The sequence below is a fragment of the Oculina patagonica genome, chromosome 6 (genome assembly GCF_052425735.1).
Source record: "Oculina patagonica isolate OP01 chromosome 6, crgOcupat, whole genome shotgun sequence".
Taxonomy (NCBI): domain Eukaryota; kingdom Metazoa; phylum Cnidaria; class Anthozoa; order Scleractinia; family Oculinidae; genus Oculina; species Oculina patagonica.
In genome coordinates, this window is record NC_135763.1 from 37192119 (window position 1) to 37218016 (window position 25898).

The following is a 25898-nucleotide window of genomic DNA, read 5'->3' on the forward strand; positions in this document are numbered from 1 at the left end:
AACCCTCTTCCTCTAACTAAATAGCGCTGATAATTGTCAGCTGCTCATAAGAAAATATAAACACAACAACGCCCTTTTTAAGTGTGCCGATTTTGTCACAGCAGTTCAGCTCGTGTAGAAGAAACTGGAACTAAAAACAGAAGCAAGTTTTTACATTAAATAGGGCGCACGGCAAAATGTGTGTTACATGTAGGTCGTTATCAGCCTACGCGCTAACGAATTAATTAATTAATGACTGATGCAATCTTTGAAGTCATTGAACACCGCACATTTGTATTTGCAATAAAGGAAGTTCTCTGGTCTGCATTTTGCGCAATGTTTCGGAGATTGTAGACGATTTCATCACTTGTCAAACAATGAGAAGAGATGTCAAAACATCACTCGTGCGGAGTTGTCAGGATTGTTGCCCGGCTGAGAGAAAACCTGATAGAATAATGAGGCATACGTTTAACCCGGGGCGTGGGGGGGGGGGGAGGGGGGGATCGCATATGAAAGGGGAGGGGATGGTCGTCTTCTCGCTTCGGGGTGTAAATATCGAATTTTTGATCTCACTTAGGGTGTTCCGCGCATAGTTATTTACCCCATGCTTCATTCAGTGAAATTTAATTATTTTTACTCTACTTTAAAAATTGATAATTTATTTTCGGGATTGTCTTCTGATCAATCTGAGGAGAGAACCGACGACTGTTACCATAGTTACGTTATTGCAGGTGGTAAGGGTTTCAATTTCCATCCAGGGATGTGCTGATTTTTTTTTCAGTTTTATTTATCCTTAAATTATTACTTCCTATTTTGTTATTTTATTTATATTTAAATGGTTGAATCACGTTACAAAGCTAAATGCGGTACCAAGACGCGGATTGTGCCGTGTTTTTTCTGTAAAAAAAATCAAATATAAACATGTACAGTATTAGCGGCACTAAGCCGGGAAGTATCCCGGGAAGTATATTCGTTGTAGTGGGCTATGTCGCTTCTACCATGAAACCAGGATTATACAAACTAGAAAAAACTAACAAAAAAGAAATTCATCGCAACTGCACCCTGAAATAACATACAGAGAAAATTAAGTGTAAGAATAATACCGTGAAAATTTACGCACTGATTGATTAGTCCAGTAACTGCGCTGTTGAGCCGTACTGAGGCGTTCCCAAGGTCTGCAGTTGAAACGATATTTGCATGTACGTTATCAGCCGCAGAGTTTTGTCTGTGGCTCGTGGTAGGGTTTTCTCGCACAGAATCTCTCTGCCGTGTAACGAAGACAGGACATCCCAGCCTGGACAAAATATCGCCAAACCCTTGGCGGTAGTTCTCGCTGAACATTGCATAGATCCAGGGTGTGAGGGCGGCGTTAAAATGAACCAGCAGCAGCCTTAAGTACAGAACGTCACAAGAAACATGCACGCCATTTTTACGAAGCACCATCAAGACAAAATATAGCGACCAGCACAGAAGAAACGCTAATACAACAACAAGAACCATCCTCATGACTCGACGATTAGTTTCCTCCCTGCGCCTGTTGCAAGCGTCTGAAAATGAATTTCCTGGGACTCTCCTTTTGCGCATTGTAACAACAATTGCGGAGTTCAAGAGCACAGTAACCGAAAAGGGTATTCCATACAAGGCTATGAATATAACCTTAAAGTAGATCTGTCCTGATCCTGCGCCGTAAGTTGAATCGAAGTCGACAACGCAATAGGTTTTCCCTTGGAATTTTTCCAAGTTTGTTCGAAAAGAGAGTCGGGATCTTTACGCTTATCGCGATCAGCCACATCGCGAAGATAACGAACACGCAACGTTTTGTCGTAACGAATGATCGCAACGGAAACGTCACCGCCAGAAAACGATCCACGCTTATCGCAACGATCGTAAGGACGGAAACGATGATCGATATTTCTATGAGAAAAGGTAGCATATGGCAAAATATCAAGCCCGCTGAGTCGTGCACGAGCCACTTATATCCAAATAAAAAGAGAGTGATAACGCGAGGAATGTAGACCACTGTGAAGATTAAATCGCTTAGCGCCATGTTTGCGATGAAGAAGTTGATGGATTTTCCGCATTGTTTTCTTTCCACAGACAACAGCCAGCACCAAGGGGTTACCTGTTATAGCGAAAAACGCGATCGGTGCGAATGGAGCGACACGTAAAACGCGAATCAAATCCGTGTCGTAGAGGAAACACGGGGCTTCATACACTACCGAATCGTTCGAGGTTGAGTTTAAAGACGACATTTTTCGAAAGCTGGAAAAAATGACTTTAAAATTTCAGTAGCAGCTGTAGCTAGCTGATCGATTTTCCATAGCTCCGATTGTCTTTTAAATGTCATTATATTTACGAATCTTGTCTAACTTATGCCAAAAGCAAATTCCCGATGTTTGCATTGACAATAGCCCGGGCATCTTAGTATTATATGAAAGGCAAACTTCACCTGCCAGACAAGCTAAATGTATTCTTTTTGACAAATACACAAGCAAAAATTGAAAATTTTGCCACTTTCCGAAGAAACAGATTATTACTTTTAAGAAAAATGACTTTTCTAGCAGAATAGCTGCTTTTGTTTTTAAACGCATAACTAATTGCCGTCATATAAATTGAATCATTTCTCTTTGGTTTTTATTGTAATTTAGTCGTGACAAGCCTGTCCTTGCATATACATGGCAGCTATTAGAGTTCTCATATAAAACAATATCCTGGAACGAACAATACAGCTGCTTAAGTATCGAGGTTCGTTTTGTAGTGTGCGGACAATTTAGAAAGGAAAGATGTGCAGACAATTTAGAAAGGAAAGACACCGCGTATTTCGTCTTGAGACGATAATAAAGTAGAGTGGAATGTACTGAATAATCTTTGAACAAGTTGTCGCCGATTTCTAGGAGGAAAGAACGATTTTTTTCAGTTCGTTCGAACAACAACAACAAACATAAAACTTTTAGAATGTAAATTTTAGTTTATTTGTAAAATCGGCGCACTTTCATTTGCTTGGAAGTAATACATCAAATCAAGCAATTGAGAGGTTGTCTCTTCGCAATAATAGTGCCAAGAACACCATGCATGTAAAATTAAGCGACGCAGTGGAGTTTAATGTATCCTGCTACTTCTGAATTTATAACAAACCATCTATAAAGTATATGTGTGTTGCTTTGGCAAAGTTCCTTTTTCTGGAAAATGAAAAAAGACAGCCTCGTTTTGGAATATATTTTGACCACAGCTGCAGCCTTTATTTTCGTAACAATCGTCGAGAGCTCGGTTTATGCTGTCGATTGAATTTAAACTGTTCTCTGAGTGGAAAGTTCTTACAGTGTCCATTTTATAATGCCCGATTCCCTCTATGGCACACGCCTGCACGGAATCATGGTAGTTGTTTTCATCAAACCATGTGCGAGACTTAGGGCCTGTTTACATGATTCCGGAATGACTTTCATTCCGGAACGAGTTCATTCCATCCCCATACATTTCTCTGTATCTGTTTACATGATACCGAGACGAAAGTCAAGTCATTCCGGAATGAGTTCATTCCGGTTTTCATTCCGGAATGAAAGTTTCGTTTTGGAATGACATTTCATTCTGGTATCATGTAAACGCAGAACGAATTTCGTTCCGAGATGAAATCGCAACTCATGAAACCGCATACGGAAGCCACAGTTTGAATTCAGAGTGAAAAAACGTAATAGCATTTACTGTTTAGCCGAAACAAGCAGCTCTATGGTCAAATTGCTCATTGAAATTGCAGATACGGCCATTAATGGGCACAAAAACATGTTTGCGCGAAACATGCGCCATCGTGTTTTGATCTCGCGCGAAACATGCGCCACCTTGTTTTGATCTCGCGTGAAAACCGCGCACGTGAAAATGCCTTTGGTTGAACGGGTCGACTCTGTCATGAATGCAGAATGAACTTCATTCCGGGATGAGTTTCGTTCCGGAATGAAAGTCATTCCGGAATCATGTAAACAGGCCCTTAGCGACGATGAATGCAACTACTGTGATTCCGGTCCATGCGGGCGCGCGCCAAAAAGGGAATCGGGCATTGGCGCGAGTTAAGGGAATTGAACGGGCAGGCTAGGATTGTTAAGTTGTTGTTTGTTTCGTTGATGCATAAGAGCCGTAGCGAGTTGGTTGAGATTAGTGTAAGTTTGATCGATCGATTCTCCTTTATTTAGAAATCTTTTCTAATCCTCAAAATCTTATTTACAAAGAAGCGCGATCTTTATACAATTGTATATTGAACAAAAAATGAACTTGCGCTCGCGATTTGCGACAGACGACGGCTTTGTAGCGCTAAATTCCTCTTTTAACAGGGCCGCTCACTAAATGTGACATGACGCCATTTATTATTTAACTTCACAGTCCGTTAAATTAGTGTGCACGTAAAGAATTTCAGCAAGGGAACTTGCGCGAACATCCACCAAAAAAGTAGGCCACTTATTGTCGCCAGTTACAAGAAAATTAAAAGGAGTACAATTTTTCTCATTTGAGCGGGGGTCGAGAGTCACGCCAGTATTATCCTCTTTCTGTATTCGCGTGATCAGAGCGGTGGGCACAACTCGGGGGACCGCACCCTCTGTTTTTACCGTCCGAGTAGCACGCTAAAATTTATAGCCTACATTTGCTTTTTGTTAGAATTTAAGAAGGAAAAAGTGCAGCAAAATGATGTCAGCGTGACGGCATTTCTCACGATCAGCTGGTTAGTACGAGCGAGGTTCCCACAGTTCTTCATTTACTACAGCTGTGAAAGGAATGTTCTTAGAGTGTTAGTAATGCTCAAGTGATCACTTTGGCGGAACAGGATTTTATTATATTTCGGGGGGACATCCGTTACGCATAACAATTTTTCCAAATAGAATATGTCCTAAGGGTCTTTACGAAATCCAAAATGAAACATGCGACCACGAAAAGTTTATGAAACTCGCTGGATGACTTTCCACTGAGGACATCACATCAAAACAAAAAAACAAAACAAAAAAACAAAAACAAAAGTGATGCCGAAAAGCATCGTACTCGAGAACCCAGGTTTTTTAATTAATTTACTGTGAACATTATAAGAAAGGAGATGAACTGGTTCAGTGCTTTTTGTAAAGATAAATAACAATGTGTCAGTGCAACTATTATCAGAACTATTTAGGTTGATTAAAGATGAGGTTTAGTTAACAGAGTCTAGTTGTTCTATCTGGCTAAACATTTTGCAAGGTAAGGTTCTCTTCTACCTCGCCTTAAAGCCGGCTTGTCGCTCGAGAATAGGACTTTTTTTTGGCTCGCAATCAGATGGAGAAAGAGATGGAGCACGACAACCCCATACATCATTTTCTTTTGAAACTAGTCCGACTATTCAAGTCTAAAGTAATTAATAACAATGAAAACACAATACAAATTAAAGCACGCAGCCTGGAGAAAGCGTTAAATTATGTTGAGAATGAGAAAACCCCAACCACTTCATTTGCTTGGACCCACAGAGTGCCGACAGTTCTCTCATTTGAGTTCGACATTCCTTCAGAGCTGACGACTCCGGTAAGCTGAACGTTTCCAACAAGCTTCGTATTGAGTTGATTGAAGTGAAGAGTGTTCTCTTCACTTAGTTCATTTTTAAACGTTTTCAGCAGAAATTAAAGGTGCTGGGACACGGAGGAAAATGTCGCAATGATGTGTAACGAGGGCAAAACTCACACGAAAGCGTAGCAGAGATATGTATTAGCGACATGTCCCTAAAAACGTAACAGCACACACGAAGGGACATGTCCTCGTCACTGCATCATGTCTCCACTTCATTTTCATGGCCTGTATTTGTACATGTAAGATTCCCCTGCTACCTGTCGACTCGACATATCCCTACAACATGTCCTTTCTTGTATTGGCGCGTTAAACGCGGAATTTGCGGAACTAATCGGTGTTTTCACTTTGCAGGGCCAGTAGACAGAATGGCGGGCTCGCAGATGTGGATTATCTTACTGTTAGTTGTAGCAACAGCTGTAGCTTCAGGAGCATCAAGGATTCCGGTAAGTGGTTATGAATTAAACGCGTAACCAACGCATTGTGCATTCGGAGCTAAATAAGGGTGGTAAATGGTATCTGAAAAAATGCAGTGTGCCTTCGAAACTTTTGATATGATCTCTTAATTTCGGAAGCCTTTGCGATAAGCTCACGAAGTCTCATTTTTGTGTGTTTTTTCCTGCTTCGGAGTCTCGAACATTTTCCTGCAAAGTCTTGGGCTCTCTGATTTTTTTGGCCAAAGGTTCACGGTTCACACAAAAAATAAAAGAGTTTAGAAAATACCTTTATAGTTTCTAACAAGAGATCTTTCTTCGAGCGACACAACCAAAGATGATATACGCTTGCCGCTAAAGGGTGGGTAAATCATTTCAAGACTCCAACCCCTTAACTCGTGACTTAACCAACAAGATGGCAAGTATTATATATGTATTTTTTCTATGAATGAATGTTACGGTTCGTTACGGTTAAATGCCAACATTTGATAGTAATTTCAAAATGCAAAACTTGAAACAAACCCATTATAACAACATCATTAATTCTTTTTGCGTGTTTTCCGAACGGTTCAGAGCTTAGAGCAATAAAGGTATTGTCATACATCGCAATCCTTCAAAGGAACCAGTCGACCGAGGAAGGCGAATCGCCCGAGGAGTTCTTTAATCCATTGATCAAACCAATAGAAAGCTAGACAGGGCGTTTATGTTATCTCGAACGGCTAGTCAAAGCAATGTTAATTGTTAAATATTTTTAAGTGTTTTTACACAGTATGAGAGTTGCTAGTCTCAGTATTCCAGTTTTCATTATTAGTTTATACCTTCAGTTTATTCAGATACTTATTTGTTTTCTAGAGCACTAGGGAGCTACAGTTGAACCTCGTTATTTCGAACCGTCGGGGGAAACAAAAAATAGTTCGAAATAGCGGGAGTTCGAAATAGCCGATAGTAAATGACTTAAGGGCAAATCCAAGGGAAACGGGTTTTAGTTCGAATTAACGGGGAATTCGAAATAACCGAGTTCGAATTAGCGAGGTTCAACTGTAGTTTCGAAAGTTGTCCTGTATATGTAAAATAGATTCCGTCAATCGTTTCGGCCATGGAACATTGAGCACGCATCGGGCGCAAGGGGCGGAAGACTAGTTAATTAAAACGTTTTAGACATTTCATCGTCAACAAGTTATGAAAAGTTATTTGTTATCTGTTAATAAATTTTGGGCTTCAACATATCCCTAATCAAGGTTGAATCACGCAACTCAATGGGATTCTCCAGAAGGCACACATTTCATAGCTAGTAGCCTTAATTTGCAAAAGAAAATTACTTATCTCTTGAAAAGAACCAAAATTTGGTACAATTTTTTGTCTCTCTCTTTCTAATTAGAAGTTCACGTATTAAAGCACCCAACATAGGCTGGAATCCTTTTTTTAAGACTTTTTTCAAGTTGCTGTGAATTTGTAAATTAAATCTGCAAAGAACTGATCGGGTTAACAAATATTGCAGCTGGTTATCAGCTGGTGATATTTCAAATGTCAGCTCTTTGTCCGAGTGAAAATAAAAATAGTTTTTTTTGCAAACAATGCAAGTAAATTGAGTAGAGGACATTTCATCACCCGGCGTATTTCATTTAATTTCAATGAAATTTTTTAGGACTGAAAAATCACGAATTTGCATAACAGTGTCGCGCTTTCACTCTTTCATAACCGAAGCTTTTAAAAGAGAACCTAGGCTTTTAGGTCGAATCGTCTTTTAGTATTGTTGCAAAACGTTTTGTTTAACTAGTTTTTCTAAGCCAGTGTAAAACATTTTTTCACATTTTAATCAGGAGTCCTAGGTCTGACTTAAATTTAAGCATTTTTCGTGTAATTTTTTAGCTAAACGTTATCGTTTTTTTCAGTTTTCATTTTGGATGGAAACCAGGGAAGTTGGTAAGAAATCATCTCGCTTAACTATTTGTTTTCTTTCATTAATAACCAAGGTTAAACTTAATAGTTACGAATATTGTTGAAAAAAAATTGCAATTTATGTTCTCGGTTTCTTCGATGGAAGCCTGAAAATCTGAAAAGTTTGAGTTATAAACCTGCGCGCATCTTGCTATGCCTCAACTTCGTTCCCAAAGCTTTTCCTTCGTGAGGGGCACGTCCCTCAGGAAGAAGGGAAAAGCCCTGGGGACGAGGTTGACCATCCCCGAGAGAGCTTGCTCGCAGGCTAAGTTAGAGATCAAAGTGAGAATTTAGGGTTGTCAACGTTTGTTAAGTTCAAATACATTTTCTTGTTGTATAATGGACCATTTTCGAGTTTCCCATTGCATCTGTTTTAAAACGAGTCTACGTGCGTAACCATTCAAATGAAAACGAGTTTCATCTACACGAAAATGGGCTTGTAGGAGAAACTCATTTTTATATGAATGGTTTCGCACGTAGACTAGAGGCAAAGGGTAACTCGGAAATGGCCTATTTTAATTAACTATTTCGATTGAAACTGAAAGACAAAGAGTTCAAACTAGGGTCTTCTCCTCAGACTACAAAAGTTTGGAAGAATTCAATAAAGCTGACACCGATCAAGACGGATTCGTCACTCCAGAAGAGATGAAACATTATTTGCAAACAGGTCTCAAGAAAAAGAAAACCCACTCTCTGCAATGGGTGACTGAATGGATGAAAAGAATGGACCAAGGTGACGGGAAATATAATTACGAAGGTAAGACAACCGTCCTCCCGGCCCTATACCCACAAAGGGTTATGGCAATAAGGAAGACAACCGTTAAATAATTCGGCGAGATTATGTTATGATGCTGAAATTGTTATTGATTTATGTATTTTATGATAGTCTTTGCGCGCTCTGACTGGCTAAACAACATGCATGTTTTATCAGAGATGACCAAAATTGAATAAAAATTAATTGGCGTGCTTTAGGCTGGGTTTACACGCGCAACTGTTATGTGACTACTTTAATTTGCTCGTGTAGACGAAAAAAATTGGTCAATTTTTATGTGTCAAATATATTTGTTGACAAGCTGGTGTATTAGCTTTTAAGTGACCAATAAAAGATGTCATATAAGAAAAATGCTCGTGTAGACGACTAGTCGCATAAAATGTCCCATCAGCATATGTGGTCCCCAATCTCCCAAACTCTTCGCTGGTCAAAGTGAACAAAGACCCTGGGTACGAGGATGCCCAAACTCTCACTGAGCACTGCGCGCGCGTATCTCTGTGCGTATCTCTGCTGTCCAAATTCATTACTGGCGCACTAAACTTTCGACTGCTGATAAATAATTGTTGTGTCGGCACGATAAAATACATTTGTCACGTAAAAATTGTCACATAAAAATTTCCCGTGTAAATCTGGCTCAATTAGTCGTTGATTATTCGCCGATAGTCAATGATCTCACATACTCTGGGCATGTTAAGGATTTATAAAACGGCATCGCTATTGATTTATCAGTCTGAAACCCAATGATTGAATGAGTGTTATTTATATTAGGTTAGTTGCTCAATTTATGGAGATAAAGTTTACCAGGGAAATACTTTAAAATAATTTTTAAATGTAACAGTAATGTTCAATTTCTTTTCCAGAGTGGAAGATGTATGTTTAGGGCATTCGGGAGAGGCGATGGCTGCCATAACATGTATGTGTGTGTGACGTCAGTGATTTGTTCAAGCTATATTTCAATGCTTGTATGTTTTACTGTAACTCACTTTGTGGCTATTGGAATTAGATTTTTGCATTACTGATGTAATTCTGCATGTTAGATAATAAAATGGAGTAGAAAACGATTTTGTGTTTTGAAGTGTTAATGGGCTAGTTACTTAATACGGGAAATTGTCGCAACAATTATTTTCCCAATACATGTTCTCATACATTTTTCCAATATGGTGCCTGAGCCCGCTTTTTTTAGCACCAAGAACGCAGACCTGGCCAAGTCGGTATTTTAGGGCATGCGCAGTTTGCGTATTACCCTGGCTACATTCTCGACTCCAGAGCACTTCCCTTTTGCGCATGACTGACGGCGAGAAGAGTCAGTCAAGTGCAAAAGACAAGAGCTCTGGGGTCGAGAATGCCCTGGCTATTAATCGTATAAATCCCTTTTTACACTGAAAGTAGCTGCGATCTTTATACAATACAGGTTTGAAATAAACTTGTGCACGCGATTTGACAATTTTGTAGCGCTAATTTACTTTTTTAACAGGGCCGCTTACAGTGTTGTGCTTTTAAATATCGGACGTCATTGTCTATCTTCACACAGTTCGTAAAATTAAAGTGCACGCTATGATACGAATTACAGCTAGAAAACTTGCACGAACAATTAATTTTACCGAGAACTTGTGGACCAGTCGTACACTCGAAACAATTTAGCGGGTGGGGGCGATGTCTTAAACCAAAAATTAAGGAGGGACCCGGGCCTCTGGGCCCCTCCCCTCCTCCCCTAGGTCCGCCACTGACAGCTTTTTCTTGAAATTAAGATAAATATTTCGAACATCTGTTTGGATTGTTGCAAGGCCTTCTCAGTTTAGCTCACTTTCGTACAAATCCTTTTACCTTCTCAAATGTTCAAACCATCTTAAATTTTCACCGTTATATTATACGAAAGTGCTCAAAAAGTGGTATTCGGGCTATCTAGATCATGCTATTACATTTTCCAAACTTAAATACAGCTTAATCAACCTTTGCCAAAAGGGCCATTTCTGGGAACATTTGGTCGGTTTAAATTTGCTTTGTTTGGTAATGAAATAGGGTACCGCAGAAAAGAATTTACTCTGTCAACCTTTTCCTTAGGCAACATCTCACGACTCCCAGTTTCCGAAGGACTAAAACATTGTTTTTTATCTTTGTTCTAATTCTTCGTCAAAAGATTGATTTAAGAGAAGAGAAACCAAGAGACGTGGATTCCTCCTCGCCGCCTATCGGGAACGAAACCACCAACACCGATCATTTACAAAACTTCAAAACTAAGGAGATCATTTCATTTAATCGCTTGTTTATTGAAGCATCAAGATAATAGCACTGCATTTTACAGATGTATCTACTGGAAAAAATTAACAACAATAACAACAAACAAATCTCTGAATGCATCAGAACATTCTTTTCCTTGACTTATAATTGCGTCATCCTGAACTATTAATGACGTCACATGACAGAATGCGTGCCACTGTCTTCAAACATCAATCGTTGAACAACGCCCTGGAAAAAAGGTAAAAACATTGCAGTGTTTTAAAATTAGTTTAGCAGTTTATCGTCAAAAGTGATTTTCAAATTCCAGGAGGAAGAGAGGGCATACAGAAAATAGTAATTATAATTTTATCAACAGAATAATTATCTTTATGTGCACGTAATGTTAGTAAGCAGCTTTGCAACGTGACTTTTTAAGAAAGTGTGCCTCTTGCAGAATATTGTTATGTTGCACTTGATATTTTACAGTTTACAACGAAATTGTGCTGTAATACCTTGGGGCAGTCTACAGCAACCATACATACAAGGAATCTGTTCTTGGCAAATAACGAAAACAACAGCAACAACCATTTTATTTTGCCAAATTAAATAGAAAACAATTACATCATAACATATATTAACTAAAAAAAGGCAAAACAATACCCAGAAATATCAACTCCAAAGAAGCTACGTCACAGACAAACAATTTTGAAAAAATTGGCACTTTTTTTCAAAATTGTCATCCACAATTAGTCTTAATCTTTATCAACCGTTTGTTTATTTTCGCGGTATTACTCCTTTGTTGTTTTTTTCTTTGATAGAAAAAAATTACTTTGAGGTTTCCTTCAATTTAAAAGGAATCACAAATATTACTTAATATACCATGACATTGCTCCTTTAAAGGTGAAAATAAAGCACTGGTTGAATTACCACAATAAATCACGATGGAGAAAAGGTCAAAAAGGTTACCTTGAACAACAGATTCCACTGCATTAATTTGCTCCGCAGTCAAAGCGAAGTCATAAATCTGCATGGCGGTGATTCTTCCCTTGAAATACCTGCCATCGCCTCCTTTTACACCCATTCTGACTTTATCTTGTGTAGCAAGCGTAAGGCCGGCTCCAATATTCTGCTGCACGACTTGTTGCCCGTTCAACCACAGACTTGCAACACCAGTATTGCGGTCATAGGAAGCACCAACATAATGCCACTGGTTTAGCGCTAGTGACTGGCTGGTAATCAAAGCTGGAGTAAACTGGTAATCTCTCTTTGTAAAACGAGCAAACAGCTTTCCTGGTGACACAATCCACATATGAATACCCCAAGAGCCACTTGTTTTAAAGTTGAACAAAGGGCCTGCTGTATTCTGAGGATAGACCCAACATAACATTGTGATGGAGCGCTGTACGTCTAAGCCGCCGTCGTTTGGGAACTCGATGTAGCTGTTGGCTTGTCCTGTGAATTGGTACGAGCCACCGGCCTTACCATTGGGGCCTGCTGCTAGAGAAACACCAACTGGGGTACCCTGGGGCTGTCGATTTTCTAACTCTCGTGTTTGATACTTGCTGTTCAAGGGATAGAAGGCAATCGGATCTGGTAGATTGACATCTAGGAGATTGGAAAAAAATTAGAAGATTGATTATACAAAATGTTAGTAGCAAATATTTAAAATGGACAGGCTGACTAAATGCATTGCTAAGCTAATTCTTGAACGTGATTTGCTCCTAGCACGCTGGATATTTTAAGGGTAATCTTCGGTGCAAAATCCAGTGAAACTCGACAGTGACATAAAACAAGGAGCGCCCAAGACAACAAAGAGCTTCAAAACAATATAGACCAGGTAAAAAGTTCTAAAGCAAAGACATATTTCACAAGTTTGTTAATACACTGAAGTAAATTCTTTTTCATCAAATTGGACGATTTTTTTGTGTCATGTAGCATTATTCGCATGTCTTGACATTCTTCGTTTTGTCTAGACTTCCGTTTCGAATTTTGAAAAACATTTGATCAATTGGTAACAGAACTTCGTGCCTTGGCTGTAATGACACTTGTGATTAATCGAATGATTTACTATAAAACTCCACATGAAACAGGAATGAAAATTATATACATCGAGTCTCAAAAGAAACTGTACAGGTAAACACCAAAACCTGGTTTCCCTGATTATTGGTTGCATTCAGGAACAATTTCGCTCAGACAAAACATATACATCAGTATATACTTTACAAAAAGCTTTTGGTACTGGAAGATTTTTACAAGTTTCGGCCAAACCCCTACCATCAAGATAAGAAACGCTAGAAAACTAATGCTGCGGCACATGCGTTACTTCACAATCTTAAATTAGTTTTTAGATTTGAAAAACATGATAAGCTTTTATGTTTTGGTTAGAATTGGTACTTTCTTTTGTTGTTGTAAGAAATGAAATTGGAACATTAATGAAAAAGACACATCACCCACATTAACGCCGTGTATTTCTTGTAATTACTTCGTGTTTTAATTGGTGTATATATATTGCCTCGTTAAATTTGGTTTGTTAAAATTTGGCATTGTAAATGCTTTGGTTTTAATTTATGACATTTAAATAAAAGTAGTCTAAAGATAAAATAAAACAACATGTTGGTTTGCCCGATATGGCTGAAACTCCAATATCTGTTACCTTGAAAGGCAAACCTCACTGCATGTATTTGCTCCTCGGTCAAAGCGACGTTATAAATCTGCATGGCGGCGATTTGTCCCTTGAAATACCTGCTATCACCTGTTTTGACACCCATTCTGACTTTATCTTGAGTTGCGAGAGTTAAGCCGGCTCCAATATTCTGCTGCAGGACTTGTTCTCCATCAAGCCATAAACTTGCAATACCAGTGTTGTGGTCATAGGACGCACCAACATAATGCCATTGGTTTAGGGCCACAACCTGGCTGGAAATCAAAGCTGGAGTAAACTGGTAATTTCTCTTTGTGAAACGAGCAAACAGCTTTCCTGGTGATACCATCCACATATGAATACCCCACGAGCCACTTGCTTTATAATTGAACAGAGGGCCAGCTGTATTCTCAGGATAGATCCAACATAACATTGTGATGGAGCGCTGTACGTCTAACCCTCCATTGTTTGGGAACTCGATGTAACTGTTGGCTTGTCCTGTGAATTGGTACGAGCCACCGGCCTTACCATTGGGGCCTGCTGCTAGAGAAACACCAACTGGGGTACCCTGGGGCTGTCGATTTTCTATTTCTCGCGTATCATACTTGCTGTTCAAAGGATAGAAGGCGATTGGATTTGGAACATTGTCATCTATAGGATAAAATTGCACATAAAGAGATTAAGACAAATGATGATGCAAAATGGACAGAGCGTTACTTAAAAGGAACTGCGTCACGGCGAAGTTAAGTTTATTTTTTAAGCTTTGCAAATACTTGCTATGAAATTCAATGTTTGCAAACAAATTACTTTTATGGATCTAAATGACAAATCATAGCTTTATTGCAACCAAATGTGTCGACCAGGGTTTATAATTTAAAGTTACGAGCAAGCAAGGCTAACTTTGAAAACTGTTTAGCCCAACAATATTTGAAAAACCAATATTGCAATCCGTTTTAATCTTCGTCATTTTGGCCTTCCGTACCTTCTTTTGCATTTGCTGTGTTATTGAACTGTTCAGCTTCACTGTTTAATGAGGTTTTTTATATTTCACTGAATTTAATTGCAATTTCCCTTGCCTAAATTTGGCGAAAATCCGTGACACAGTCCCTTAAACCGGCGTGGTTACCCAGTAAGAATATATCACATCATTTATTTTTCATCATATTGGTGTTTTCTTTATCTGGCATCACCAATTCTCAAATCTAACTGTTAATCCTACAAAGCTATTATTTTACATTTTCTAAACACAAACATAAATTCCTTTGCAAAGTTTGGTATCGATTTAGTGCTTTGTTTAAAAGATGAAGCATTTTGAAATTTTTGAAATCTCGGAAATGAACGTGTTTTAAACTTTCTAAACTGTCACAATTGAACAGATATTTTTTCAATTGAACATTTTAAATTTTCTAACTTGGTTATTATTCATAAGAGATATCTAAAGCTATTTTAAGTGAAAGCGAAAATTTTTTATAGTTGAATCTACGTTATTTTTCAGTTTAATGGCCGCCATATTTGTGTCCCAACTAGGGACACAAACTTCATAGTAATACCCTAATTTTTTCAAAAAATATAATTTTGAATAAACATTTCTGCCGGCTTCATTAGTTTTGTGACGATTTTCATGCAAACGAACAGATTTTGTAGCACTTTATAAAACCACCAATTGATGACACATTTTGTATTTTGTGATGAAGCTTAGGTGTTAAATTTCTAAATTTGCATTGCGTGCGATTCTCTTTGTCCTATTTTTTTACGCCGGGTAAGCTGGTCCTGAATGATAATAAAAGAACTACTTTTTTTAAAGCGATAGAGCGTAAACTTTGCAACATAATAGACATCGCCATTCCAAATAAGTAATCGTATTTTTCGTTTCGATTTTAAAGGTTTTTGGTGGAAAATGCCATCTAACCGGCTTAGTTGGCACAAGCAATGCTCACGGAATGATGCGATTATTTTAAAAAAGTTGTAACGAGTGTAATCACTTACCATCGTTTTGTGAGCCCCTGGTTTCTATCTGAAAAAAATATAATAACGGCTTTGCTGAGAAGTGTTCGCTTTCTGCCATGCTCCCATGTGCATTTAAAAATAACACATTTTTAATAACTGTACTAGGAAATCTGGTGTAGGAATCACACTTAGGGCTAGAATCAAAGGTCGATCTTCATATAGGGTGAACTTGTAACAATTTAATCAGAATTTGGGAGTAAATAAGTTAAGCGATTTAGATTAGGGTTAGCTAGTATAAAAGCTATTACATGACCACGAGTTGAAGTGATAAATAATGAGTTCCCTAGCCCGATCTTGTATTTATGCATTTAGAACATTTTATTCAAATTGCGTCAGGGTAAAAAAAAGGAATATAACTGACAAACAGTCTGAAACTAAAGAACAAAGACTACTACTAAAGCAAAAGAAAAATAGAAGAAAATAGACGCCGATGGAAACGGGCGAATAAACGCCGAGCGAAGGTCTCGTTAGAAACGCAAAAACTTAAGCCTGGTTTTCACTAGCGACGCAAGGACAAGCGCAAGCACAAGCGTAATCACGCAAAAAGGACAAATTTTAATCCTTGTGCTTGTGCTTGCCCGGCTAGCACTAGCAAAAGCATCACAATGCAATGCGCTTGTGCTTTTGCTCGAGTCGAAGCCGTTTTCACGAAGAAATAAGAGCTGTTTTCTTTGCGCTTGTGCTTGCGCTTATGCTTGCATCGCTAGTGAAAACCAGGCTTTAAAGAAAGATTTTTCGAAACTAATCTAATGATTGGTCGTTCTCTACAAATTATTAATGCATGCTGGACTACCAATTATATATCAAAGCTAATACGCTGATAGTATTCTCTTATTGGGGACGGTATCGTATTTTCCATAATATTACGAGGCGAAAGATTTAAGGACAGCAAACGTGTCAAATGCGATGCAAGTTAACAATAAAGGTTGCATTTTTTAACAGTAACTCAGCCAACTTACTGGAATGTTTGATTCCGCCACGAATGCAGCTGTACTCACAACCAACAATAATAAAATTATCCACTTCATAGTGTCTGCCACTCCTTGGACAATTGCCTGAAAACTAAGGGAAAAATCGGCGAGTTCGAATTACTAACCTTTAAAAAAAGGGAGGGAGGCCATGATCTCAGATTAAAAAGCACCAACATAACAAGCTATATATGCAACTGGCTTATCCGTCGATTTATTTCAACACTAAGATATTCATTTTGCTTAGAAGAAAAAGTTGATGTCAGCTTATCATGTCATCACGAACTTTATGTTCCCTAAATGTCGTATTCTTATGGTTTGCAAACTTTGATGAAAAAAAGCTGACATTCTGTTGCCGCCTTTGTCAGGAAAATAAAAACGCACTTACCATGCGAAAACCTGACCCTTACTAACTTATTTCGAGTTTCAATTTGGCTGATCCAAGGCAAAAAAAATCTTACAAAGAAACCGGTTTCTCAATACGCACCTCTGGCATGAAAAAAAACATTTCTGAGCATGATGACAAGAACACTTACCTTACTTCTTGGCTCAACAAGATAAAGAGAAATGAATGAAGTATACTGTGTCCAGTGCCTTTTAAGTCAGTGGCAATTAGCGGCCATCGGTAATCATTAAATCTTTTGCGGTTCCTATTGGTTGGTAGCCCTTCGCAGAATTGACAGATCGTGTAAATTAATCCCAGCTGGATTACGATTACATAACCAAGAAGGTATTAAATAGGCTTACTAAAACCGGAATCACTACCTCTCATCTTCGACACCATCTAATTTGCTTTTTTCTTTAGTTTTGTACACAAATGCTTGGTCTTTGCAAAACTATTGTGTTTGTCTACATATCTCGCTACACTGCAGAATACCCGCAACTTTTTGGCATCTTTTCACATAACAATAGGCCTACAGATTGATACCCCGTTCTTCAAAGGGTTTCGACCCAGTGGATCTCCTTTGAGGGGTTGCTGCAATTGCTTGAGGATTTCAAGTTGACTGTTAACGTAAGACTATCAAGTTTAGTCTTAAATTTTCTCGTTTGACCTCAGTGAGATGTAAATAATAATTTGTGAAAAGATATTCAAAAGGTGAAAACTATTAACAATATGCTTAACTATAGACGTAGTTACGTAACCACACAACAACAAACTGCGGTTACGTAACATCGGTTACGTAACATCTTTGCAATTATTGTTAGTAGTTTACACCCTGTCACGGACTTAAGTCAAATTTATGGGAAATGACAACCGGTATCTGGGAGGCCATGGGTTCGATTCCCGTCGGGGACTCACATTTTTCTTTGTCCCACGCTCGTGTCATGTTGAATAATTTCTTCACTAAATGAGTCTTATTCATATTAGGTTAGTTGCTCAATCTATGGAGATACAGTTTACCAGGAAAATACTTTGAAATAATTTTTAAATGTAACAGTAATGTTCAATTTCTTTTCCAGAATGGAAGATGTATGTTTAGGGCATTCGGGAGAGGCGATGGCTGCCATAACATGTGTGTGTGTGTGTGTGTGTGTGTGTGACGTAAGTGATTTGTTCAAGCTATATTTCAATGCTTGTATGTTTTACTGTAACTCACTTTGTGGCTATTGGAATTAAATTTTTGCATTACTGATGTAATTCTGCATGTTAGATAATAAAATGGAGTAGAAAACGATTTTGTGTTTTGAAGTGTTAATGGGCTAGTTACTTAATACGGGAAATTGTCGCAACAATTATTTTCCCAATACATGTACTCATACATTTTACCAATATGTTGCCTGAGCCCGCTTTTTTTAGCACCAAGAACGCAGACTGTGGCCAAGTCGGTATTTTAGGGCATGCGCAGTTTGCGTATTCTCAATTGAAAACCACTAAGTTATTTCCCTGGCTACATTCTCGACTCCAGAGCACTTCTCTTTTACGCATGACTGACGGCGAGAAGAGTCAGTCAAGTGCAAAAGACAAGAGCTCTGGGGTCGAGAATGCCCTGGCTATTAATCGTATAAATCTTATTTACAAAGTTGCTGCGATCCTTATACAATTATGGTTTGAGATAAACTTGTGCACGCGATTTGCCGCTAGACTACAACTTTGTAGCGCTAAATTAACTTTTAACAGGGCCGCTTACTGTGTTGTGACATTGAAATATCGGACGTCATTATCTATCTTCACAGTTCGCAAAATTAAAGTGCACGCTATGATAAGAATTACAACAAGGGAACTTGCAAGAACAATATACCGAGAACTAGTGGACCACTCCTAGAGGGCTAGTAAAAGAAAATCAAAAAAGACTGCAATTTTTCATTTGAAGGGCGGTTGAGATCTAGATAGAGGCCCAGATCGATCTGGATAGAGAACCCGCATGAAAACCAGCTAGAGCTGATGTGGCTTCCTCTCTAAATAATTAAATATAGTGAGAGTCACGTAGTCAGTGCTATTTTCTTTGTATGCCCGTGGATCAGAGCGGTGGGCACAACTCGGGGGGCTGCACCCTCTGATTTCACTATTCGAGTTGAACGCTAAAATTTATAACAGCCATTAACTTTATATTAGAATATCAGTTGGGAAAAGTGCAGCAAAATGGAGAAACTGTTAGTGATACTGCTTTTCTCCCAATCAGCTGGTTAGTACGAGCAAGGTTCCCACACTACAGCTGTGAAAGGAATGTTCGGGTATTAGTTATGCTCAGGTGATCACTTTGATCACAGTTCAAGTAAATGGTCATATCAACCAAATACATGGCCCAGCTCACCACGAGTCTCCCGTAGCTCAGTTGGTTAGAGCGCCCAACTGTTATCTGGGAGGCCATAAATTTTTCTTTGTCCCAAGCTCGTGTCATGTTGAAAAATTCATCTTCATTAGTTTCTTTTATGTTTCGGGGACATCCGTTACCGATGCATAACAATTTTTGCAAATAGAGAATGAAACACTGCTCGCGATCAGTAAACGTTCGATTCATGAGAAGGTTTTGAAACTCACTGCATGGCTCCCAAACGATCCAATATTTTAAGTTTAGTAAAACTTACAGGGCGTCACAGAGAGAGAGAGAGAAAAAAAAAATAAAGAAAACCAAAAGTGATGCGGAAGAGCATCGTACTCGAGAACCCAGCTAATTAATTCGCTCGACGGGATAACATTGTGCGCATTGAAAGAGGATGAACTGGTTCAGTGCCTTTCGCAAAGATAAAGACAGTTTGTCATGCAATTATTGATCAGAACTACTCAGGCGAATTAATGGTGTGGTACAGTTAAGTGTGTCCGGTTTTACTATCTGGTTAAAACTTGCAAGGTAAGTTTCGTTCTTGTCCTTCTTCTTGGCTTCATTAGCTACACTTGTCACATCATAGTTACTATATAGTCACACCGGGAATGAGTTCGGTGCTTTGGCTTGATTGCAAATGGAGCGCATCTAATCCTACTATTCAAGTCTTATAAAAAATCGTAACAATGAAAACAAATGCAAATTGAAGCATCTAGCCTGAAGAAAGAGTTAAATCATGTTGAGAGAATTCCAAGTACTTCATTTGCCGGGATCCACAGAGTGAATCAGTTCTCTCATTTGAGATACATTCCCTCAGCGCTGACGACTCCGGTAAGCTAAACGTTTTCAACAGGCTTCGTATTAATCTGATGTGGTGAAGGTTGTTCTCTTTATACAGTTCATTTTTCAGTAAACGTTTTACATCAAAGGTCTTGACGCACGGAGAGACATGTTAAGGTGGAGGCAAACGAGGACACAATGCTGCGGACACATTGCTGCGGACACAAATGTTTCCCTGTTTGCCGCGCGTTTGTTGCGGACAAAAAATTTTGTCCAAGACACAAACATGTTCCTGACTTCTTTTATGCAGAAACATTTTGTGTCCGCAACAAATGTTGCGCGCGCGGGCAAAGCTCATGATTAACAATGTGTCCTCGTTTGCCCCCGCCTTTACAGGAACATGCTGCAGCGAGATGTAGCAAAGGCAAAATCACATCGTGTATACAAGCAAGAAAGTGTAGCATGGACACGTTTAGCGACACGTCCGCTGCTGAAAAGAATGAAAACACAAGAAGAGACGTTTCGCTGCATATTGCCGGTCTCCACTACATTATGTTGCGTTTACACGCTGTGTTCTTTTTCTCTGCTACATGTCACTGCAACATGCTCTTTTTGTGTATCCGCAACGCATAATTTGTCGAACTATTCGGTGTTTCACTCTGCAGGGCCAGTAGACAGAATGGCGGGCTCGCAGAAGTGGCTAATTTTACTGTTGGTTGTAGCAACAGCTGTAGCTTCGGGAGCATCAAGGATTCCGGTAAGTGTCTGTGATTTAAGCGGATTGTGCACTTTGAGCTAAATAAGACTTTTAAAAAATACTTTAAGCATTCACTTTGCACCGTAATATGTAGCCTTTGGCGAGTTTCAACTACCAGTTTTTTAGATTAACATTTGAGGAAACGGCGTATGCGAAATCTTTGCAGTTTGTACAACTGTAACTGCATTTTATACAGTGCAAAGTCCAAAAGACAGGAAAGCCTCGAGCTTAGAACCCAAGACCGCTGCAGAAGGCCTCTTGCATCAGTTGGTGACGAGACCTAATTTCTCTAAACGTTTAAGTAGACTACCAAGGAGAACTATTTTATTCATGAATAGAAAAAGCGTCTTGATGCAAAAAGCTACCATGCAAGTTTCTAGGCTTTTATCTCTCAATGGGGCATTTCTAAAGCCGTTTGAAATTAGAAAAATTTGTTTGGGAAGAACAGTACAAGGCCTGCTGTGCAGTCTAGCGCATTCCTTTTCAGGCTGAAGTTATGTCAAAGCGGTAGGGATTTCAAGAGTTGAATTATATGAAAGGGTAGGAAAATTAAAAGGGCCCTGCAAAATATCTGGAACAGACGCGCCTTACGACTGATTCATCATTTTAAGTCTAAGTATTGTTAGTGGTTTCTCAAGTAGAACGTTTGGAAGAGGGACGTTATATTTCTACTGTTTCTACTGCAGATACGTGAAAGGTTTACCGATTTTATGGATTATATAAAAGGGTTTCTTTTCCGTCAAAAATGCTATTTAAGAAGGGAAAGGATTTGGACCTCGCAGAGGAGCTTTTTCCGAATAAAACTTCGTCAGTCGAGTACCCCCCGAAAAATATAAATTGAAACACACATTTCTTTTTCCCTACTGACAAGAGTAAGTGAGTGTTAGTATCTTTGCATTTCAAGAGGGTGTATTTAATTTAGGGGGTCGTTCATTTCGCAAACCGCCTTGTTTTGTTTTTCTAGACCGCCATAAGCTTGCGTTTTCTCTTAATGACCGAAACCGCCATAATTTCTTGACCGTAAACCGCCAGATAAATACGAATCTACCCGCAACCGGTACCCAAAATTGGCTTAACAAACCACAGTATTATAGACCCTCTTTCCAAAGCAGTCTCATTTTAGCTAAACGTTATCTTTTTTTAATTTTAGATGGAGACCAGAGGAAATGGTAAGAAATGACCCCATTTAATTATTTATATTTTTTGGTTACCAATGATAAACTGAAAATTTACGAATATTGTTTAAAAAATGCAGTTTATATTTTCGTTATATCAATGGGAGCCGGGGTGACAGAAGTCTGGGTCCAGCCGCGCCGTTATTTGGCTGCTCACGCGTGACGACCAATATGAGACTAACGTGACAACAGACGGCCAGACGAATGTAGGGATGTCCACATTTTGCTCAATGTTTTACACCTTTATGATCATTTAGTTTATGCTCAGTGTACGAGGCTGGGAAAAGTCCATTTCATTTACAGTATTCGCTCTGATTTTTTTCTCTAACAAAAAGATCCCCAAAAAACTTTGCCATTATGCCAGCGGTTATGCTCGATTTTTTTGGCTTTTAAACAACAAGTTCAAAACTATAAATACAAAACATGCTAGTTCAAAACTAAATAAAAAGCGCGGGAAAACTGAGAGTAAGAGGAGAGTACATTTCCAATCCTCCTCTCGTCCACTTTCTTGCAGCTTGTTTTTGATATTGACCGACAAAAGCGTTTTGACTGGGAAATGCTACAGATAAAAATTGGAAAATGCAATATGTTAATTTTCCAGATCCATTTGCTAGACTGGACAAGGATAAAGATGGCTTCATCACCAGCAGTGAGGCAAAAGCGGCTGGATTCGACTGGTCGGGGAAGACAGGGCTGTCTTACTACGACCTCAACAGTACGTATAAGATGTTGTATACCTTTTTTATTATATAAAGCCTCGGCTAAACGATCAACATTGTGTTCGTCGCACACAACATGGAGTAGCTAAACGAGCAAACAATGTTTGAGCAAACATCGAGGAAAGTTAGTCCACATAACACTTTGTGCGTTTTCCTGCTGAAATAATACAGTGACGTCATTTAGATTCGGTTTCTGATTGGTTGCTTTATTTGCAGAGGTGGCTAAACGATCAAACATTTGCTCGTGAAGCACAATGTTGGATGACGTTTAAGAATAAAATGTCTTGCACGAGAACAAAGCACAATAATTAACCCCGACTAGAGCTTGAGCTTTTCACTAGGTTTTTTTAATTTAGTATTAAAAAGAACAAACTCACTTGAAATTGAGCGAACATTTTCAATGCCAGAAAGAACAAAGTCACCAGCATCCATTCTGTTACAGCGCAACGCGCCGTACCGTGGCCACCCGACAAACTTTTTCACAACTGTCATCTTGTAAATTTTACGTTTTCACTGCAATTTGTTGAAAAACACAATGTTACAAGTATCTATTTGGTCGTATTCAACTTTGCAAGTAGGCGTGGTCGTCCAAAAAATGATAATATTACGAGAAGACACATGTAAAAAAGTTTGTTGGGTGGCCGCGGTAAGGCGCGCCGCACTGTAAGTCGACTATGTTTAATTTTGTTTACCTTTGGCGTGGGGGGGGGGGGGGGGGGGAAATTTAACGAGTATTAAATTTGACCAAGACAAATTTTAGCGAGTACTAAATTCAGCGATTTTCACCGAACTCGCTAAAATCGCTAAAATTAGTAACCGCTAACAATAGTAACCTTAAGGTATTCCGTTCGATTGAACTGTAAAACAAGGATTTCTCACTGCGCTATTCTCCTCAGATGACCAGAAACTATCTAAGGACGAATTTGGTATCGTGTTAAAGGTTGCCGCAGATCTCGAGGAGACAAATTACTTGGGCCACTTCAAAAAAGCTGACTCAAACCACGATGGATACGTCACGGCACAAGAGTTGCAATACTACTTCGAAACAGATTTTAATAAAGATTTCTCCCTGCAAGGTTTGACTCGGTACATCAGTCCAACAGATAAAGACGGCGACGGGCAATTGAATTACAATGGTAAGGTAACTTAACCAAACAGTGCGGTAAAAGCTCTACCGTCGATTGCATCTACCCGTGAACTCACGCGCTAAAAACATGTTTTCACGTTACGTCAAACGTCTGCGTTTCAGGTGTCAAACTTTGAAGTTTGTACAACACAGTTGGTATCTTTTTATCTAGTTGTCGAAATGTTTTCAATGAGAATAGCCTGCGAGCAGGCTCTCTATCGGGGGCAACGTGAATATTGAACCCTTCGAGCGCCGAAGGCGCGATCCCGCGAGATCGCGCCTTCGGCGCTCGAGGAGTTCAATAATAATATATTCGCGTTGCCCCCGAATAGAGAGCCTGCTCGCAGGCTACAATGAGAATGGACGAAATTTCAAACCAGGAGTTCCCTAGACATAGAAATTTTTGTCCGTAATTACTGCAAAGAGATGATCATTCGATAAAACGAAACCAACTTTATCGTATTTTGGGCGCGAAGACCTGCGAAAGTTTGCGTAATGGTGTGCCAAACTTCAAATGTTTGATGACGAATCATGCAACGTTTGATACCCACTCAGATCATGTTTTTTCATGACGTGTTCACACTTAGATGCAACTGACGGTATCAAAGGAGCTATGTCGCGTCATTTTAGGTAATTTCGGCACTGACAAAATGGTCATAGAATTAACTGAAATATCACAACAACGGCTTAAAATTGTAGAATAACTCAAAACAAACACAGAAAGGCCAAAAAGGGGAATGGATGGGCAAAATTCGAAAAGTTGAAAATAATGGGATTCACGTGTTCAGTTAATCTTGAAAAACGTACGCACGTCGGCCCGAATTGTTTCAAGTTTATCTCAATTTGTACGAGAGTGGTGTCCGTCTACTAATTTTAAAGTTCAAATTCTAATTTTAAAACTACATCAAATCTTCAGTATTTCTTATTTCTCTAAATTTTATAACTCCTTTAAAAAAAACTATCTCCTCCCAGAAATCTCCCAAATATTTCCGCAACACCCCTAAACATAGATTAATGGGACGAGCAAAGGGTTTTTGCATTGCTTAAAAAGCGAACGAGATATTTGCAAAAAACTTATGAAAAGCGGCGGAAAAAGAACCTTTATGTTAAGTCCCGCCTTAAGAACGTGAATTTCAAGAAATCCGAGATATAATCGCCATCGTGCTTATAGATATCTAGATATCCATGAGTTGAACATGAAATTTATAGCTTTGCACCTCGAAATCGAAGGTTGGGGTGAAATAACTGGTCTGACGTAAATATGCCTAAGAGAAATTAATGGAGATACATTTTGGCAGTGAAAGTACTTTAAATAGTAATTAAATATAACAATGAATTTAAATTTCTTTTCCAGAGTTCAAAAAAGCAATGGGGTTTGGCGTTTGAGGCCGAGACCGCCAAAACATGTGTGTGACGTCAAGCATTACGTAGTTCAGCTAGTTATGACCTAATGAGAAAAGAAGTTTCACAATGCTTGTATGTTTTACCATTTTTCACTTTGCAACTTTGCTGTTCGCCTGCGAGCAGGCTCACCTAGGGCTTTCCACAAGTTGCTCGGCAACTTTTTGGCAACTTTTCATGATTGGAGCAACTTTTTCCCCTCCGAGCAACTTTTTTCCTCTCGAGCAACTTGTTGCATTTTGAACAATTTCCAGACCGAAGATCTCCGAAGGTTATCCGAGTGTTGTTCAAAGGCAATACGAACGTTTCCGAAGATTTACGAAGTTTGCCGAAGACTTTCGAGGAACATCTGAAGACGTTTCAACTTTGGCTCATTCTGCATTACAAAACTCGTCAGCAAACATGACGTCATCGATATCTTCACGACTTTTCTCAGTTAAAGAAATCCTTGTTATTTAACAAATTTCCCCTTAATATGTTATTTAGATACTTTTTTGCTGTAAAATTACATAAAACTGCTTAGAAATCTTACCATCAAAGTGAAATTATTATATATTTAGAGAAATTCACTTGATTAGAAGCTGCGTTTTGGATTTTTTGGAGCAACTTTCGAGCAACTTTTATTATCAGAAGCAACTTTTTTGGATTTTTGGAGCA

The 25898-nt window shown here is 38.9% G+C and overlaps 3 protein-coding genes and 1 pseudogene across 4 annotated transcripts; 2 read left to right on the forward strand and 2 right to left on the reverse strand.

The window, feature by feature from the left end:
• Nucleotides 1-830: 830 nt before the first annotated feature.
• LOC144657645 (substance-K receptor-like) lies at nt 831-2266 on the reverse strand (annotated as a pseudogene).
• Nucleotides 2267-5126: 2860 nt separating this feature from the next.
• On the forward strand, nt 5127-9785 carry LOC144657646 (uncharacterized). 2 transcript variants are annotated; one of them, XM_078518000.1, is made up of 6 exons: nt 5169-5187; nt 5451-5505; nt 5899-5990; nt 7871-7901; nt 8494-8673; nt 9549-9783. In XM_078518000.1, exons 3-6 carry the CDS (start codon nt 5913-5915, stop codon nt 9566-9568), a joined length of 309 nt encoding a protein of 102 aa, XP_078374126.1. In that variant the 5' UTR covers nt 5169-5187; nt 5451-5505; nt 5899-5912; the 3' UTR covers nt 9569-9783. The 2 variants fall into 2 exon arrangements, with proteins under 2 accessions (XP_078374127.1, XP_078374126.1); XM_078518001.1 differs by lacking the exon at nt 5451-5505 and having other exon boundaries at nt 5127-5187; nt 9549-9785.
• A 1155-nt stretch (nt 9786-10940) lies between these two features.
• On the reverse strand, nt 10941-18022 carry LOC144657644 (uncharacterized). Its single transcript, XM_078517999.1, has 5 exons — nt 16513-18022; nt 15533-15560; nt 13559-14197; nt 11872-12510; nt 10941-11154 (listed from the first exon to the last, which is right to left on the reverse strand). Exons 1-5 carry the CDS (start codon nt 16579-16581, stop codon nt 11129-11131), a joined length of 1401 nt encoding a protein of 466 aa, XP_078374125.1. The 5' UTR covers nt 16582-18022; the 3' UTR covers nt 10941-11128.
• Nucleotides 18023-20037: 2015 nt separating this feature from the next.
• Nucleotides 20038-25373, forward strand: LOC144657702 (uncharacterized). The gene is made up of 6 exons (XM_078518063.1): nt 20038-20114; nt 20729-20820; nt 21971-21989; nt 22597-22710; nt 23611-23850; nt 25195-25373. Exons 2-6 carry the CDS (start codon nt 20743-20745, stop codon nt 25224-25226), a joined length of 483 nt encoding a protein of 160 aa, XP_078374189.1. The 5' UTR covers nt 20038-20114; nt 20729-20742; the 3' UTR covers nt 25227-25373.
• Nucleotides 25374-25898: the final 525 nt, after the last annotated feature.

Bases quoted from the DNA above. Each gene is read 5' to 3' on its own strand.
- LOC144657644 (XM_078517999.1), bottom strand. From the start codon at position 16,581: ATGAAGTGGATAATTTTATTATTGTTGGTTGTGAGTACAGCTGCATTC. The intron at 14,198-15,532 runs GTAAGTGATTAC...TTTATCCTATAG, and splicing joins CAGGGGCTCACAAAACGATG to ATGACAATGTTCCAAATCCA. The intron at 12,511-13,558 runs GTAACAGATATT...CCAATCTCCTAG, and splicing joins AGTGAGGTTTGCCTTTCAAG to ATGTCAATCTACCAGATCCG.
- LOC144657702 (XM_078518063.1), top strand. From the start codon at position 20,743: ATGGCGGGCTCGCAGAAGTGGCTAATTTTACTGTTGGTTGTAGCAACA. The intron at 22,711-23,610 runs GTACGTATAAGA...TATTCTCCTCAG, and splicing joins GTCTTACTACGACCTCAACA to ATGACCAGAAACTATCTAAG. The intron at 23,851-25,194 runs GTAAGGTAACTT...TTTCTTTTCCAG, and splicing joins CGGGCAATTGAATTACAATG to AGTTCAAAAAAGCAATGGGG.
- LOC144657646 (XM_078518001.1), top strand. From the start codon at position 5,913: ATGGCGGGCTCGCAGATGTGGATTATCTTACTGTTAGTTGTAGCAACA. The intron at 5,991-7,870 runs GTAAGTGGTTAT...CGTTTTTTTCAG, and splicing joins CAGGAGCATCAAGGATTCCG to TTTTCATTTTGGATGGAAAC. The intron at 8,674-9,548 runs GTAAGACAACCG...TTTCTTTTCCAG, and splicing joins CGGGAAATATAATTACGAAG to AGTGGAAGATGTATGTTTAG.